This window comes from Acipenser ruthenus, chromosome 5 (genome assembly GCF_902713425.1).
Source record: "Acipenser ruthenus chromosome 5, fAciRut3.2 maternal haplotype, whole genome shotgun sequence".
Classification (NCBI taxonomy): domain Eukaryota; kingdom Metazoa; phylum Chordata; class Actinopteri; order Acipenseriformes; family Acipenseridae; genus Acipenser; species Acipenser ruthenus.
Window position 1 is genome coordinate 72940911 of NC_081193.1, and position 17682 is coordinate 72958592.

The 17682-nt window shown below is 37.5% G+C and overlaps 1 protein-coding gene across 4 annotated transcripts in view; it reads left to right on the top strand.

Moving 5' to 3' along the window:
- Positions 1-14070, top strand: part of LOC117402550 (EGF-containing fibulin-like extracellular matrix protein 1) — a 39985-nt gene extending 25915 nt beyond the window's left edge. For all 4 annotated transcript variants that reach the window (XM_059024471.1, XM_034003811.3, XM_059024470.1 and 1 more), the window contains exons 5-9: positions 6262-6381; positions 9282-9401; positions 9718-9844; positions 10149-10344; positions 10897-14070. In XM_059024471.1, coding sequence (XP_058880454.1) covers positions 6262-6381; positions 9282-9401; positions 9718-9844; positions 10149-10344; positions 10897-11058 — 725 coding nt within the window. In that variant the 3' untranslated portion in view covers positions 11059-14070. The remainder of the gene's footprint in view (positions 1-6261; positions 6382-9281; positions 9402-9717; positions 9845-10148; positions 10345-10896) is intronic.
- Positions 14071-17682: the final 3612 nt, after the last annotated feature.

A 17682-nucleotide genomic window follows, 5' to 3' on the forward strand; every position in this document is an offset into this window, starting at 1 on the left:
AACTGTCAAATGGTTGTAAATATTGTACATATGGAACGCATATTGTTTAAAAAACATGCTAATGTCATTCCACTTAATAACAGATTGACATTTGAACTGGGATAACCTGTGCCCTAAAACCTGAGTACTGTGTATTCTGCTTTGTAGGGATAGTGTCATAGATGCAACTTCTACTTCTGTGTTCCTCTTGACATCTTCTGTTCCCCACCATACCATGGAAACAGGGTGCCTTTAAAACAAGTTCATGTGAATAAATGCCTTCAAATAGCATGTATGAACACATAAGGGCAACTCAAACAACAGCAAAGGGTTGATTTTGTTTCAGGATACATGCTGTGTTGCAAAAGGGTTTCAGTGGCTAAGCTGCACACAGTGATATAGATCATTAACACAGAACAGTGTCAATGCTAAATATGGCAAGCCAAATTATCATTTAGAGATGTCTCAAATTGCATTTAAGATATCCTGAAATATTTAGAGATACTTGTAAATCATTTGCAGATATCTTTAAATGAATATGAGATATCTGTAAATAAACCCTTTTGAAGATATCTTAATTTCATTTTGAGATATCTAAAAATGAAACAGAGATATCTGAAATTGATTTACAAATATCTTTAAATAATGCATGGTACGCCAAACTGTTATTTAGAGATATCTCAAAATAACTTCCTGTTTTATTTAGCTATCTCTAAATCATTTTAAGATATCTTGAAATAACTTCCTGTTCATTTAGGAGATATCTCTAAATCATTTATAGTTATCTCAAAATAACTTCTGTTTATTTAGAGATATCTCTAAATCATTTTAAGATATCTTGAAATAACTTCCTGTCCATTTAGCGATATCTTTTCATAACTTCTAAATGGACAGGACAGCAAGTCCATTCAAAACATAGAACATTTTCACAGGAAGTCATTAAGAGATATCTTAAAATGACTTCCTGTGCCACTAGATACATTATGTGGATACTGCAATGTATTAAGCATATTATTGCACTGGGAAATACCATGTATGTTATGCATTATAAAATGTCTGCATAATTAACACTGCCAATGAGGCAATATGAGATATAACAACATTAGGCACAATTCATTAGTATTGTCCCTTGAGTTTTTTGTACCAGTATAAGTACTGGTATATGCTCAACGCTACTGCTCACTAATGTAGTTAATAGTTTGTGTTTTACTTAATTAAAAATGTTGTCTTGGTGCTCCTTTGCTGATTGACAATGCCATGTTAGTTTCAGAGTCATGATTCAGTGGCTCGTGTATTTAGTTTTTCTAAGATGGTCCCAGAAAATGATTACCACTGCATAAATGGACAACGAGTAGAAACACAAACCTGGTCATTCATTTTCTAAAATGCAGTCACTCAGAGATGTAAAACAATATTTCAGATTTCAATTTGAAACTGAACCATACATAAAAAAGCCTTGTGGGTGCTTGAGAAGAGGGGTGAATAATATATATATTTTTTTTTTCCTTTTGGTAATCCAAGTCGTTGATTTTTCTTTGGATTAAGTGGCTGAAAGGGTATCAAAAAGGCTTTGACTTGTGAGGGGAGTTTTCATCAGTTTTTCCATAACACCACCCATGGACTGCTTGCTGGGGATGTTCAAGTTTCCTGTGGGCATGCCAACTGCAAGTTCAGCTATGGTTTGTAAACCGGAAGTGGTTGCATATAAGGGGATTTGTTTACACAGACTACAGACTCCAGCTTGGGCACAAAGCCAGTATGACATAATCCTCTCGTATGTTCCACAAGGTTACAAAAAAGTTACATTAAAACAAAAAATAAAAAAAGAATATGTGAATTGCTACTTTAAACAGCATCTGGGTAGCATATCTCACATTTTAAAAGCACATCCACTGAGTGACACATATACTAGTATATTCTTCCGAATAAGCATCCTTTTGATAGGATTATTTGTAGTTGCTGTCGTCTTTGCAACACTGTAACCATAGACCACCCAAGAATACATTTTAAGCATGACAAAATTGTTAGCATCTGGGAGGCAGAGGCAGAGACTATCAGGACTACCATGGTTTTTTTTTATTTGAATGGCTGAACAGAGAAGGTGTTACACAGAAAATGTTTCAATGGACACAGCAGCTTAATCAATTTAATCAGGTAGGGCCACCTGAACAGAACTTAAAGATTCTCGTGGATTTATTTAGCGTCTTTGAGAGTTACTAGTTTGAAAATATTTATTTGAGCAGGAGAGGAGCGAGAAGGTTGTGCAATTTTCAGGATATTGTCAAAGAATTCCTCTTCTGAAACACAAGCATCTGGGCTGAGACAGTCCAAATGTATTGATTGTAAATGCTAAAAGATTTCGGTACTAAGAAATAGGTATTGAGGTGGTTTTGTTACTTACCAATGTTATGCATTTTGTAGTTCCATAGTTACTTGACAACGTGCTGCATTAGCACAATAAACTTTTATTAAAGTGTTACTGAACATTAGTTTTACTTTTTCATTGCTTCCTTACATTTACTACACTTCTAAGATTAACTAGTACAAATTAAGGAACTACAAAAGTTTACAAAAAAAAAATGATCCCCAAACAATTGTCATTCACAACTATTAAAAGACTAGATTCGGAATAGAAGAGGATAAATCGTTTACATCAGATGGCTAATAACTAAAATGGGGTTGATTTCACCTGAGTTAAACCCCCTTTGATTATTCTAGATTAGAATATACCTTTTATGTAAATGTATATCTTTTGACATTTAAAATATATCAGAAGTAGCTGGACCAGAATGTTAAAGCTCAAAATAGTGACTGCCTTTGATTACTGAATAAGCTTTTAACACCATTGATCCCTGATTAAAGTGCCTGTACCAACTGTAATTAAAAATGTGTGTTAGTAGCATATAAATCACGTACACCTTTATATAGATATAATTATAGAAGGCAAAGCAACAAAGATGTGTTCAGACAGCTTACCAAGCTACAAGTTAATTTCCATTGATGTTTGGTCCATAAGCATATATATATATATAAAATGATTTCCATTACACGAGAGTAGATGTTAAAACTTCATGCTGATTTGAACTCGGCTCTCGCCAAGATAAGCACCAACTAAGACGTAGCTTTACAGTAAACTAATGTGATCCATATGTGTCTCCATCCATTTACGTTTCCTTCCATATGATGATGTAGATATCCTTCTGTCTGGTGTTAATGGCTGAAGTGTAATGCTGGCTCCAGGGATCAGCTTATTTTGCCTCCCTGGCGCATCAGCACACACAACGGCTGCGATGCTGGCTCCGGGGATCAACCACAGTGCGGCCTCCCCAGCGCATCAGCATGACAACCGTCTGGATTGAGCTAAGTAGGGTACATCTCTGGGGTTTTCAAGTGGGCACCTTCCATCCTCAGTGTTTCGTCGACTAGCCCACGACACCTCAAGAGGGCTCGACGGTGATTCTGGCGTCCCAGCATCACCCCCCTCCGTCCCCCACTCAACTCAGCCCAGCTTACTCACCTGTACATCAGCGTTTCTTTCTATTGTGCTTGAGATCCCCAGCCAGAATCTTTCCGTCTCAACCACAGCCAGTTGCTGCTCCTCTCTGCTGCTTCAGATAAGTTCTTCACTGTGCGACGCAACTCTTGGCCACTGAATCTGACGTCTCTGAGAAACCGGGTTGTAGAGTGTGCCACAAATCCTCGACAACCCACTTCCACTGGGTAAACCCGAACTCTCCATCCTCGCTGCTCCGCTTCAGTGGCTAGTTGAGCATACCGCAGTTTCTTCCTCTCATACGCCTCATCTACAGCATCCTCCCATGGCACTGTTAACTCTACCAGGTGAACAAGGCGTGCTGATCCAGACCACAATATATATATGAATGTGCAACATAAATTGGCTAAAATTTAATAAAAAATACATTTTAACCTAAACCCTAGATTCAACATTCCTAAATTAACAGCAATTCTGGCTGCTGAGAGACACACTTACAGTACTAGCAGTGGCAGATGGTGTTCTGGTCCTGGAGGAGTGTTTTTTTTTCTTCATTTTTTTATGAGGGGAGGATGTGCCTCCATGGCAAACTCCTATCTTCCGTTAAACACAGTAGTCGCAGTAGAAGATCACGTGATCTGGGCATGGGTTTTAATTGGAGGAGCCCAGAGTTGTTTTGTATTGTTTTATTTTGGTGCATGTCATGTGCAGGCATTAAATGTAAAATGGAGGATAATGCAGTTGATCAGCTGATTAAGACTCTGTGCTAGATTATATTGAAAAACTTAATATAAAATCTGAAGGGAGACCACAACCAAAAACTGAAATGGCTGATAAGAACAGGTCATTTCATAGTGGTTGGTGTGACAGAGTGGATTGGCTGACAGGAGGTGTAGCAAATAATCGTTTTTTATTGCTTGTGAAGTTAAACTAAACTTCTGGGGCAGGTTAGTGTGCATGTATAAAACAGTTTTTTGGGGGTTTTTTTACTGAAAAATACTATTTATCCACCAAAGAAAGGAAGGGGAATTCTCTGTCAGACAGTCACACAGACACTGGGAGCAGGGGGAAGGTTTTTTTTTTTTTTTATAAATCTAGATCAACTCAAAAGGTACACAAAATGACAATAAATGTTTTAAATTATAATTAAAATTACTCTCTCTGTTTTTTTTATTAACTTTTGGGAGGAGGTTTTACAAGCCATCTTTGCTTCAAGATACAGCTGAGTAATGTACCTTGCTCCAGAACTAACGTTTGTCTGAATTGCTTCTTTTATATTAAATAGATACATGTCGTATGTACAGAACGGTATCTCATTATTTTGTTGGCTAGTTTAATAAATTAAGTTGATAGAGTGTGCTTGATTTTTGTCTGACTTTCACCTGCTTTAATAACTTTGTTTAGAAAATATTTTATGCAAAGTATATTCAAGTGACGGGTCTTGAAATCTACATTAATGTTAATATATGAATGCTATATTAATGTTGTATTTTAAACATACGTTGGCAGTGTGTAACAGTTGAGTTTATTAAAATAAATTAAGGTGGGCTACTATTTTCTTTTTCTGCTGGCTGGTGGAGAAAATGTGTTTAACAGCTTTGAATTGTTTCAAAACGTTAAGATATGAAAAGTCTTGTCAGTCAGAATAGAATAATAGGATTCTTCTGCTGCTGGTGGCTTAAGGGGACCCCAAGACCTCTGCTTTTTTTTCTGCCTCTCCATTTTTTTTTTGACCACCAGCCGCCACTGGTGTGTTGGTAAGTCATCCTCTATGTTGAGGTATTGCCACACTGGATTTTTAGGATTGCTGCTCCTTGCAATAATTGCAGCACAATTTAATGATCCAGTGAGCTTTTTGGACCAAAGAAAGATCAAACATTCTACAATAAACAACATATCTTGGAATCTAATTTCCTCAAATCATGTCGGGTATATCTCACCCATTCTATTGTACTGGATGTGTAAATTAACCTGTTTTTGAGTATCCATTTCTAATTAGTATGTGCTTGTAGGTGCTATTGTTTAATCAGTATGCTGTAAAAGTGTTATGGAGCAAACAAGTATGAACGAATATGAAATGTAGAGAAAAATATGTGTGGCATATCCATTAGGTCAGTCTCTCATTTAAATTAAGTGTCAGCATTATTATTTCTAGTTACTATCCATCATGAATCAGGAATTTACACTGGAATGTATACTGATTGTGATATCTGAGGCCACAAGAGTAGACAGCTTTTGAGAAACGCATTCAATACAAAGCACAAACCATATTTGTCGCCCCCACCTCCTATCCCCCTTCCCTTTAATTTATTTTTCTGCACATACTATTACTTTGTATGTGATGTAGAATACATGATTATAAAATCTAACACTAGTACATGCTCTTTCAAATAAACGTGTTATGATTTTGAATGTGCGGTTCATAAGAACGATATTGTCATTGCTTGCGCCCCGGCACCTCTTTCTTTACAAATTAAGCACTGTGAACATGCAAGTAATATTAGTACATAGAGCCCACTGTCTAGTCTAAGGGCAAGCGTTGCAACGTTATTAAGTGTAAACAAAGCACAGCATTTATGTAGGCAGTGAGATTGTGTGCAAGTGTCAAACCCACTGAGGAGGAAGATTTTCAGGCGCTAGTAATGAAATACTGCATCAAAAGAAAATCTAGCTGTGCCTAGTTTTTCCATGTTGGTAATCTCAAATGTCAAATACATGATCTAGTTTCATAAAGGAGTGCCCATTTAAAATGGCAGCATGCTTTAATACTTGTTTTTTTTTTCTTTTAGATGTAAATGAATGTGAGGTCAGTAATCCATGTCAACATCAGTGCTATAACTTGCTGGGTTCGTTCATGTGCCAGTGTGATCAAGGCTACGAGCTCAACAGAGACAGAGTCACTTGTCAAGGTACATGGTTTTCTGATTTTTTCTTCATCGCCAAGACAAACAAACAAAGTTGCACTTGCATTTATTGGTTTGAAATAATACAAAACATTGTGTATTTTTATTTTTCTGATAAAGTTTTTACTTACTGTTCCTTCAAACAAGTAGTAAATGTACATACCAATACATGTGTCCATTCCTAGCTATTGTTTATGTTTTAAGTAAAGAATATTGCATGACTTTTCTTTATCAAGTGAGAAGAGTCATGTAAGACGCATGACTATTCTCATATGATGAGCCCACGATTTTAAGCTACAGAATGTTATTTGCAGAAAACATCTGGCTGAGTACCAGAAAAATAGTATGTATTTTTGTAACAGAATTTGTTTCAACCAGAAGAACTTCCCAGTGAAACACATGTGCTTTTGCAAGAACCAGCATTGTAATCAGAATGACATTCTAACTGTATCCGTCATAAGTTTCATTTTAAGATTAAACTGTTTTGTGACAGTTAATCTGTTATATAGTAGTTATGTAGTAATAGCCAGAGCAGATGGTAAATCTTTTGAGAATGTCTTCAGGCTACTGGAAGACTGCCCAGAGCTCACGTTCGAAACGCTCTCACGTTTATGGTTCTCTCTTGGATTGCTTGCATATCCGAGCTGTCTCCCAGCCATCTGACAACATTGTCAACATTTAGCATCGGCACTGGCTATTGCTATATGGTAGTTTCATAGAAATGGGTCATTCCAGCTCAAGTGGACCACATTCTGGGAGGTGTACTTTCCATTTGGGTAATGACCTAGACCAGGGGTTCTCAAACTCTTTTTGCTGTGCCCCGCTTTGGAAATGTTTCATGCTGGGATGACCCCCCACCACACCCCGCGTTGAAATATGAAATTACTGTACACCAGTCGTCCCCAGCGTTTGCTGGCCAATAGGCAACAGCACTGAATAAGTAATGCACCGCGGGCAACATCATACTACCTATCAGCCTGAAGAAACATCGATTTGTGGCAAGCACAATATAGCTCTCCCTCAGCCTAAGGTAACATTTATGTGTGTAAGTGGAAATTCTAGAGTATAACACACAGGGGGGCACCAAGGGGGCCGCAAAACTCCATTAAATGAAGTGGGGAAAAAAACCACACACACAAAATTGTGTGCCTTCCTGCAATTTAGGGAATTCTGAAGTGCCTGTCTTGACCCCCCCCCCCCACCCCCCCCCCCCCCCCCCCCTCCAACTTTAGTATTAACCTGGACACTTTTTTTATTTTTTATAAATAGCAGTAAAGTATAGAATAAAATAAATATATAAATAACATTAAAACAAGGCTGACATTAAATGCTGGGTGAGATTCAAGCTGATTTAAGAAGCTGACTGTGACTAGAGAGGTACAAGAAATAAGAACGCTGTCAACACAGAATTAATAATTTAAAATGATCGTCAACAATATTTTTACTCAATGAAAATAAAAATGCAAATAATCTGCCAGCCCAGTGGACAAAAAAGAGGATATAAAGCAAAACAACCACACTTGTACCTGTTAGTTTTTGGAAAAAACCCAGTAAAGAAATTGTTGCATTTTATCTACCAAACCAAAAACAAGCATTAATAGACTGCTATTACCAAACTTTTTCTATATTTTATTTGTAACTATAATAGTCTGTGTCACAGTGCGCGCAGCTTAGAAAGAAAACTTGCAAAAACAAACCTACAGACCGAGATACGTTTCTTATTTTTAAAGCTTTTTCTGCTCAAATTGTATAAGGTATTTGTGATTTAAACAAACCTACAGACCGAGATACGTTTCTTATTTTTAAAGCTTTTTCTGCTCAAATTGTATAAGGTATTTGTGATTTAAACAAACCTACAGACCGAGATACGTTTCTTATTTTTAAAGCTTTTTCTGCTCAAATTGTATAAGGTATTTGTGATTTAAACAAACACGTTACGTTCCTGACAGGGTTTATAGTAAACAAATTATTTTTAACACAAATATTATTTTTATACAAATGGTTCACTTCCACTCTGCTTCCCACCAAACACATTTGTTTCAAAACTTGGCACTCAAACTGCTTGCGGTGTGTGGTGTGTGAGGAGAGGCGACGCTGTTGAGGGCTGTGCGCTTATGATATAGCTCTAGTCGTGTAAAACAAAACAAAAAAAAGTTAGCTGGCCAGTAAAACAAGGCCTGAGGGCCGGCTTCATAATATATCTTTTACTGTTAGGGATTAAGTGTATATATGATGTAATGAAATGCTAAGGATTTTAAGGTTATGACAGTATTTTGTGATCACGCCGACCCCCTTAAGGGGTAGAGCAGCCTCCCTCTTTTCACTTCAGCTGGAATGACCCAAATGTTTTAAACCAAATGACAAAGATAAAATGGATCACCAGCAAGCCGTACATGAGTCTGCAGAGATCCAGGCAGCCATGGGGAGAAAACAATTGACCTTACTTGGTCAGAGCAGATTTAGCAGGATTGCTCAGATGGCTAGCATCTGTCCATTATAGTAACAGATCTCATTAAGGTAACTGTGTTGTATTTGTCTTTCCTTGTCTGCAGTATATTTACAGCAAAATTGCGTATAATGTAACTGCATTTTAAAAAGTCATGAAAATAAAACTCAGCTGTGGGGAAATATGCCAAACCAAAATGTTATTGTTCATTGGCAGCAAATGGTTTAGAACAAACCAGTCAGTTTAGATACCCCTTAGTCAGGTTATTGAAGGATTCAGTCTTTTAATGGTGTGATGTCTTTCAACTGATTCCATTCCAACTCCATGAACAAGCAGGTTGCACACTTTGTATATGATTATTCATTAATGGAATTAAGATTTATATTGCAATGTGCCTTTATGTGTACAATGCTTTTATTTAATGTACAGTACCTTATATTGTTATCTATTTTTAACACAGATATTGATGAGTGCAGTTTCCCCAACTACATGTGCCAGTATCAGTGTGTAAATGAACCAGGGAGATACTCCTGTGTCTGCCCTGATGGATACCAGCTGCAGGGTACACGAATGTGTCAAGGTGAGGTTCTTCTTTGTGTTGAAATACTGCAGAAATCAAATCTGATTAAATCATTCCGATGTCCATAGTTTGTTCCAAAAAGGGAGGTGGATGCATTCTCTCTCCCTTCAGTTTCAATAAAACTGAGATATACAGTGGGAATTGGGCAAGCTTGCATGAGCAAAATGTTAAGCACTGTTTGGTAAAATAAACTAGATAACTTCGACCTTTACCATGTTCTCTTAACTTCCGTTGTCATTTTTTGGTCATGTGGTTTAAAATGCATTTGAAAGTAACTGTAGAGCAAGGCTTCTAAACATTTGCTGTTAATGGGCAGATATAAATGAATGTGAAACCAGGACTGATAATTGCAGAGAAGATGAGATGTGCTGGAATTACTATGGCGGATTCAGATGTTATCCTAGGAACCTCTGTCAGGAACCTTACATTCGGACATCTGAAAAGTAAGATAACACTGAAAAAGACTTAAGACATGGTGACCTCTATACATTTTCACTGTACCTTTGCAGTTAACCATTCTTATCTTATGCTTTGTTATACTTTTACCAGGGTGTACAATAGTAATAGTATAAGGAAATAGTGGCATTCAGTAAATCCTTTCTATCCTGGATCACTGTGTGATTGTGTTGGATTCATATAACTAAACACGCAAGTATCTACACAATAAAAATAGGGATTATGTAACTTGTTGTTGCAGTTTGCAAAAAAAAAAAACACTACTCATGACGCTTCTGTTGTTGTGCACAGTCGCTGTGTCTGTCCATCAGGCAATCCAGTTTGCAGAGCCGTGGCGCATTCAATTGTCTACAAATACATGAGCATCCCTTCAGATAGGTCCATACCAGCTGACGTCTTCCAGATTCAGGCAACCAACATCTACGCCAACACCATCAACACCTTCCGGATCAAATCCGGAAACGAAGGAGGAGAGTTCTTTCTGAGGGTAAGGGTTTTTGTTGTTGTTATTGTTTTTTCAGTAACAACATGCTTGCTAATCAAACATCAGCGGATATGCTTTTAATGGCTTTCTTCCCTACTGTCTGTGATGTTTGTTGGTAATGGTTTGAACAAGGGTGGTACTGGGCTGAAACTTTTTTTTCTGTATTAAGTGTTCCTGTTAAATTGTAGGTCAGAGGTTATGGGACAAAGACAGGAAATAAAATCCTACAGCAGACAGCAGTGCATTCACTTGACAGAGGTACTCGGTATCTCCTCCTGCTGGCAGACACCAGAACCACTGCAATATAGTGTGTGTCTTCAGCTCTACAGCCATAAAGTGAATTTTGCTAAAGTGTTGCGATTTATGCAATCCTCTGTCGAGTCTCAATTTTTTATTACACTGGCAAGCGCATCTGGAACATTCTGTGTTTAGAGCCAAAGGAGGTTGTGCTCCATGAATTCTGAGCAACATGTACTTTGTATACTGTCAAGTGAGTGTTAATGATCTTGGCACAGAAATAACCCATGCCGATGTGTGGTCTTTATATCTTCACAGCAATCCAGTAATGTCAGTGCAATGCTTGTCCTGACAAAGCCTGTATCAGGACCTAGAGAATACATCGTAGATCTGGAGATGATTACAGTCAACACCGTACTGAACTACCGGTCCAGCTCCTTGTTAAGGCTGACAATAATAGTGGGACCTTATCCTTTTTAGTCAGTCTGCACTCTAAGAACGTAAAAAGCACTTCATTATTTTACTTTGCTTAATTTTAGAGAAGTCTGCAATTATAGCCACTTAATACAGTGATTGCAAAAGAGAACAGTTGGTTTAAGGTGTTGCCAAAATAAAACACTAACATCTATACTAGATAGAGAGTTTTTGAACACCTGTCAGTTCAGTAAACCTTAAATTAAAGCACATTAAAGGAGATCAGACACTGAACTTATCAACAATTTGGCAAAACAGATCAGATACCAAGCAGCTACTAGCGAATAAAATGTTACAGACTCATAACCCCATTTAGTAGGCAATGCTGTACATGTTTAATCCAGTAATAACCATTAATGTAAATAGATGATTATGGCAGATTGCTCCTGGCAGGGAGGTTTTCCAAAAACTTGCTGAACTTGTGTCCCTGATCTGTTAGTTGTGTCTTAACACTTTTTTTTTTAAATTTAGATCAAGTAAGGACTTTTGAGATGTAGAAACTCACAGTATTTTCATATGAACCCTAGCACATTTGGCTTGAGTCACTGGGAATTCTATTCCTAAAACATTATAGACTGTTTTCAGGAATGTTTTATTTAGGAGCATTTTTTAAACAGTGCTTGAAAAATTAGAATAAACTTAATATAGGGTTTAATAAAGGGTATTGTGAATGGCAAATTTGATTTAATAATTCATAATCATCTTCAACAAAACATTCCTTATAACAGTTCCATTGGTACTGAAGTTCAGCGTGAAAGTATGTGAGAACGTTTCCCTAAGAGAATGCCAACTGCAGCACTGTACTGTCACACAAGATTCTGTATAATGAACATTTAATAATAAATTAGTGTGATGTGTATATTACTCTGTGATGCACTGGGTTGGAATCGTTATCAGCCAATCAGAGCACTTGGTTTTCCCAAACCATTTAATTAAATATTCCTTGAATCCCAGCTCTGCCCTAAGGAAATGCTGCATGAACATTCTACAGTCACGCTCGCCTTCCATACTGTTCAATGCTAATGTGATAACGCTTCAGATTTACGTCCCCAGCTAATGATCAATAAACTATATTAAAAAAAAAAAAACATAAACTCATCAGGAGCATTAGGAAGACATCTCTCTCATCATGCATTTGTCAAATAGCACCAGGACTATAAAAGGGTAAGGGAGCTATCATTAACAAACAAATAACATTAAGGTACCCTCACAATTAATATGGGGGAAACACATAATATTACAATATCTACACCAATTCAGTTTCTACTTTCATAAAACTTTTTGACAGGCCACAACTAATCAAACCTACATTGTCTCAGACTAAGCATGTCACATCCCCAGTCCCCAAGGTATTTGAGAATACAGTAAAACCTGCCTTAGCGACCACCTCTGAAGAGAGACCATCTGTCCCGAGAGACTGCTTGCAGAGGCCACGGAATGTTTTTCCATTATAAATTTAACTGTGAAGTGTGACCACCTGTCATCTGCAACCAGTGACCATATTTTCTTACTCCCATCCATAAAAACAAACCTGTAGGAGAAACCGATCTCCGCTTTGAAGTTTCCAGCAAAATATTCTGCATTATATGGCTTCATACTCAACATGAACCGGAACCGAAACTTGAACTTGTGAACGTCCTGTTGAAGATGTGAACATGTTGAAACAGAAGGTTCTACTGTAAGTTACAGTTTAAAGCTTAAAGAAGTCAACATGGAAGCGAAAAGTGTTTCTTACCCTGGAGCAATGTTTAAAGCATTATCCCTAGAGTCGGAAAAACAGAAATCCAAAACCCGTTCGATGGAAGGCAGAAATCCTTGCTGATTATGAGTATGAGTCAAGGCACTGTAGACTGAAAGAAAGTGCGAGAAAAAAAAGAAAGAAAACTAACAGTGAATTAAAGAGCAGTGTTTTAATACTGTACATTTCATCGTTCTTTTCATTTAAACAAATGCATATAGTTTACCTTGCCGATTATGAGTCAAGGTACTGTCGGCTGAAACCAGACACATTTTTTCGAGAACATTTTGTTCTTTTTGATAATGATTGTATAACTTCACAGTCTAGAAAATAAGCACTTGTGTTAAAATTGAATTTCCTCTTCTTTTGAGTAACATAAATGTCAGTAAACCCACCAAGAGATTTTAAATATAGTACTGTATACTGTCTGTAAAGTTAATAAAACAAAAAATAAGATAGTGTAGTGGGGTGCCTTTTGAAGCACGTGATTAGAATTGTACATGAAACATCAGTAACAATAGTAGTCTTTCTGTACATCGTAAAAGTGCCCATTTTACAGCTGACCTTTGAAGAGTGACCACCTCTTACATGCGACCACTTTTGCTTTGCTTACTCCCATGACTGGTCACTCTTGGCAGGTTTTACTGTATATATGCCCTATTGACAAAGTTTTATCTCATGGGTTATTGAAGGAATATAGCCTAATGAATAAAATACAGTTTTAAATTAATGAAACTGTTCTAGACTATTGCCAAAGAAGCTGACAACAGCCGAGAACACTTTCATGAATATCAGACCAAAAAAAAAATTCTTTATGGGCTTTTAGAATATTTTAAGGACTTTAAGTGTTTGTAAACATTCTCTTAAGTGATTACATTTCCTTAGAACATTCCTTAAAAGTTTTGTGAATAGAGCAAAATAGTTTAAAAAGCTTTAAACAGCAGATATTAACCCCCCAATCCCCCCTCTCTCCAACCCCAGCTTCAAAATGTTTCCAGAGCCATCTTATCCCAGGGTCGACACATACATAAAGCAGAGATTTAATACCATTACATAATCATATATTGATTGCTGTGTTCTTTTTGTGTTTGGTTTTATGGTAATGTCTTTGAGACTTTTTTATTTTATAAAAAATAATATTTTTTTCTTTGTGAAAAGTACCTTTAAATGTTTGTGAATCTATATTTAAAACTTTTTTTTTCTTTTTTCTTGTCTAATATTGGAAACTTTCTACTGTGATGTACAAAGTTATTTCATAGTTAAATAAAATGTAAATCTTATTTGAAACTTACTGTTTGGATTTGTTTGTGTTCTGAATCATTAAGGGTCTGTCAAAATTCTACTACCTCTTTTCCCTGTGAACAGGAGTCATCCCATGCATATAACATACGGAACAAATCAAAGTTAAAACAAACCTTTTTTTTTTTTTTAATAGTAGTTCCTGGCTACAAGATCTGTTTTGTGATTTTATAATAAGTTAATATGTCACGTGTAGGGTGTCTTATTATGAAAGCCACCATTTTGGAGTTTGGGCAGACAAAGCCCAAACAGCATGAGATGACATCTCTTATACAGCAAGTATCTCAAAATTAGAGCTATCGGTATGATGAAAAAGTTGATCATCAGTATGTACACAATAGTATAGAATAAAAATTACCAAGTTTCATGACAATTTGATAAGCAGTTCACCAGACCAATGCAAAAATGTAATTGTGATATATAGATGGGCAGACAGACATCTCTCTATTGTCACTTCGAGCACTGCTTTGGTTCTTGATCAGGGAACCCCAGGGAGGCTAAGAGATGTATAGATGGTTTTAACCCTACAGTGCATAGTTTGTGTACTGGCTTACAGTGTCATGCCTTAGACAACCTTTTAAATCAAGAATAATCACACCGACCCATTCCATTTGAAGTTTCAACGATTCAGAGCATTACTTGTACTTCGGTTTATTAAATGCTTAAAAATCGATCAAGTGGTTACAGACCATGTCAGATCCCAGCTAATAGGCAATCTGGGAGGTCCAGTGCACTACACTCTCTAAAGCTAAAATATAATTCTTAACACTATAGCAATGCTTCAATATAAGTGAGATATAAATTCAAGATTATGCTTACCTTTGACTATAGGGAAGTATTGTGTAGAATATAAGACACTAGCTGTCTTTGAAGGCAGAGGCTTCTGAAACCTACTGATAAGGGCTTGTGGCTTTATGCATGCACCAATGTTATTAAATTAGGTCGTAGCTTGTATTGAATTCTCTCGCTTTAGACCTAACTTAGGGTTTAGGTCGGCTAGAGAGTCCTTGGCTCACTGCACACTAGCGACCCCTGTGGCTGGCCGGGCGCCTGCAGGCCGGCCTGTACGCAATTCAGAGCTGCGTGGACCTCTGACGCTGTAAGTTCTCATATGGCTGCACGGCAGGCTTGCAGAACGAAAAAAAATGGACGGCTGGCGGCACTTGTTTCGGAGGACACGAGTGCTTGTTCTCGTCTCTTCCGAGTTAGTTTGGGGGTTGCAGCGGTCAGCCAGGTTGAATAATAATTGGGAGAAAAAAGTGGAAAATGAATAAAAAATTATTGTTAAAAAAAAAAGTGTTTACAACATCCAGACATTCATGTCAAGCAGATCAGCTTGGTTCCAGTAAGATTCAAATCCCCTCTCCTGTCCAGCTCTGAGTGGCTCTGTAAAGACCACAACAGGTTTAGGCAACCATCTTTTCACATCACAGGTATGGGTCACAATTGCCTTCACTTGGTACCTGCAAGACATTTGAACACGGTTGGCAATGACACCGTCCTTACACTCCAGTTTCCCAAGAGCTCATCTAACTTGGTGATCTGTCTCACAACGCACACACTCAGTCCTTCTCACATTGTCTGGTTCAACATTTAAATGTGAGAATGATATCCCTTCTGGGCCACTACATTCAAATAAAATACAGCAGTGCTCAACCATATGGTTGCAGGCCTGGCAGGGTTTTGACCTTATCACTGATAACCCAGTCAGGCATTTCTTACATCCACAGTTTACCAGGGATTTAGCCCCTCTGTTCAGAATCAGTCTCTCACCTGAAGCAATGGTTCTAGATTGATAACTGTTTCATGCATTTCAATTTGATCACAATGGGCAACTTTAAAAGGTATCCCTTCCATCCAAAACACAAGTGTAGGCCTGTACTCGCTGTTTTGCATTTGACCGGATTTCCAACCTATTAGCTCATCTATATCATCAGTAGAGAAACACATCATAGCTGAGTCTGGTTCCATCGAAGAGACATGTATAAAAGCAACAGGTTCCTTCCATTCAAAAGAAACTAGTTTCTTCTAGCACAGGAAGGAACTTTCAGAATCATCTGTGACACTATATTTCCAGAAATTCTCAATAACTTATGCTAAATAATGTTTCATGACAAGTGGATAAGCGGGTGTCCAAATCTATGGAGAAATCTGGCATATGGAATCTTTACGCAGCTCCAGTTTTAGTTTTGAGTACGACTACAGATATTAACAGGGAAAAGGCTGTCAAAAAGAAAAGCCTTCAAGAAAATGCAACAAGTTACGCATTTATATAAAGAAGGCCTTTAGCCAGCTGACAAGTCACATGGGAGAGCGGGAGGGCGGCAAGGACATGGCAAATGGAAAGGTGGTCTAGTAGTCATTGACAGTTTTTAACCACATGGAATAGCTACAGACACCTGACTTTAACTTGTGTCAAAGACTCACATCCGCTGTTCTCCCTGCACCTGCAAAATGGGAGTACTGGATTTAAATGTCCCTCGGTTCCGTGTTGGTGGAGCACAGCATTCCACTGCTCTTCTTTACGTCTGGGAGAAAGGAGTCTGTGACTCAAATTAGACTAACCTTTTCACTGCCTTTGACAAGAGGTCCCGTCATTATGCTGTCTCTCCTAATGTGCCAGTGAAGAGAGGTCTTGTTCCTAAATGTAAAGTGTACAACAGAATATAAGTGTGTCTCATTAAAAACACACTGCATTTATCTGGTCACGTAGGATCCTGTTTTTATATTGTTAGGAAATTTAAATCTCATTAGATGGTAGCCAACTGGTTTTAATAGAGGCGGGTTTAAGGCACAGATGTAAAGGGGAAATGCAATGGTTCATCTGAGGATTATTGTATAGATTTATTTAATAAAATACTTTAAAAAGTAAGAATAAAATAAACAATAAATAAAAACATTCTTTTATGTTAACCCTTTGCAGTCCATTTATTAAGTGCGCGTCAGGCGCGTCAGGTCCAATTTATTTTCACACACGCAGTTAATTTTAGACGCACTGTTTAAAAGTTGTTTTTTTTCACAGTCAAACGGGTTTAAAAGGCCCTGCATATCAACAAAGCACTCACTAGGCATCTCCAGCCCCGCCCCACCCTTTCATTCGCTATCGCTTTCACATATGCTAAGAAATAAATAATAATAATAATAATAATAATAATAATAGTCGTACATACCGATCAATCATCTCCTGATCACTCATTTTATCACCAAACTCCTCAATAATACAATCCAAGTCATTATTTTATTACTATAACATCTCAAAAAAGCTCTGAAAATGTCCGTGATAGTCTCTGTGCGCTGATGCAGTATCAGCCAGCTTGTTTCCTTATGACCGCCCATATGGGATGCCAGGGGCAGGTATGACTAATCATGAGATACGCCTTTTTTTTTTTTTAAATCGGCTTGTTTTGGCTCCTGTTGCTCCCACTCGGCCATTGAATGGATTTCTTGGCTTTTTTCCGGAGAAAAAACGACTAGAAACCCGTTTTTTGTGTTTTTTTGATGATGTCGGACAGGGTCCGACAATGGACCGGATAGGAATAATTGCAATGTCGGACCAGGTCCGACAATGGAACGCAAAGGGTTAAACTCTCAAA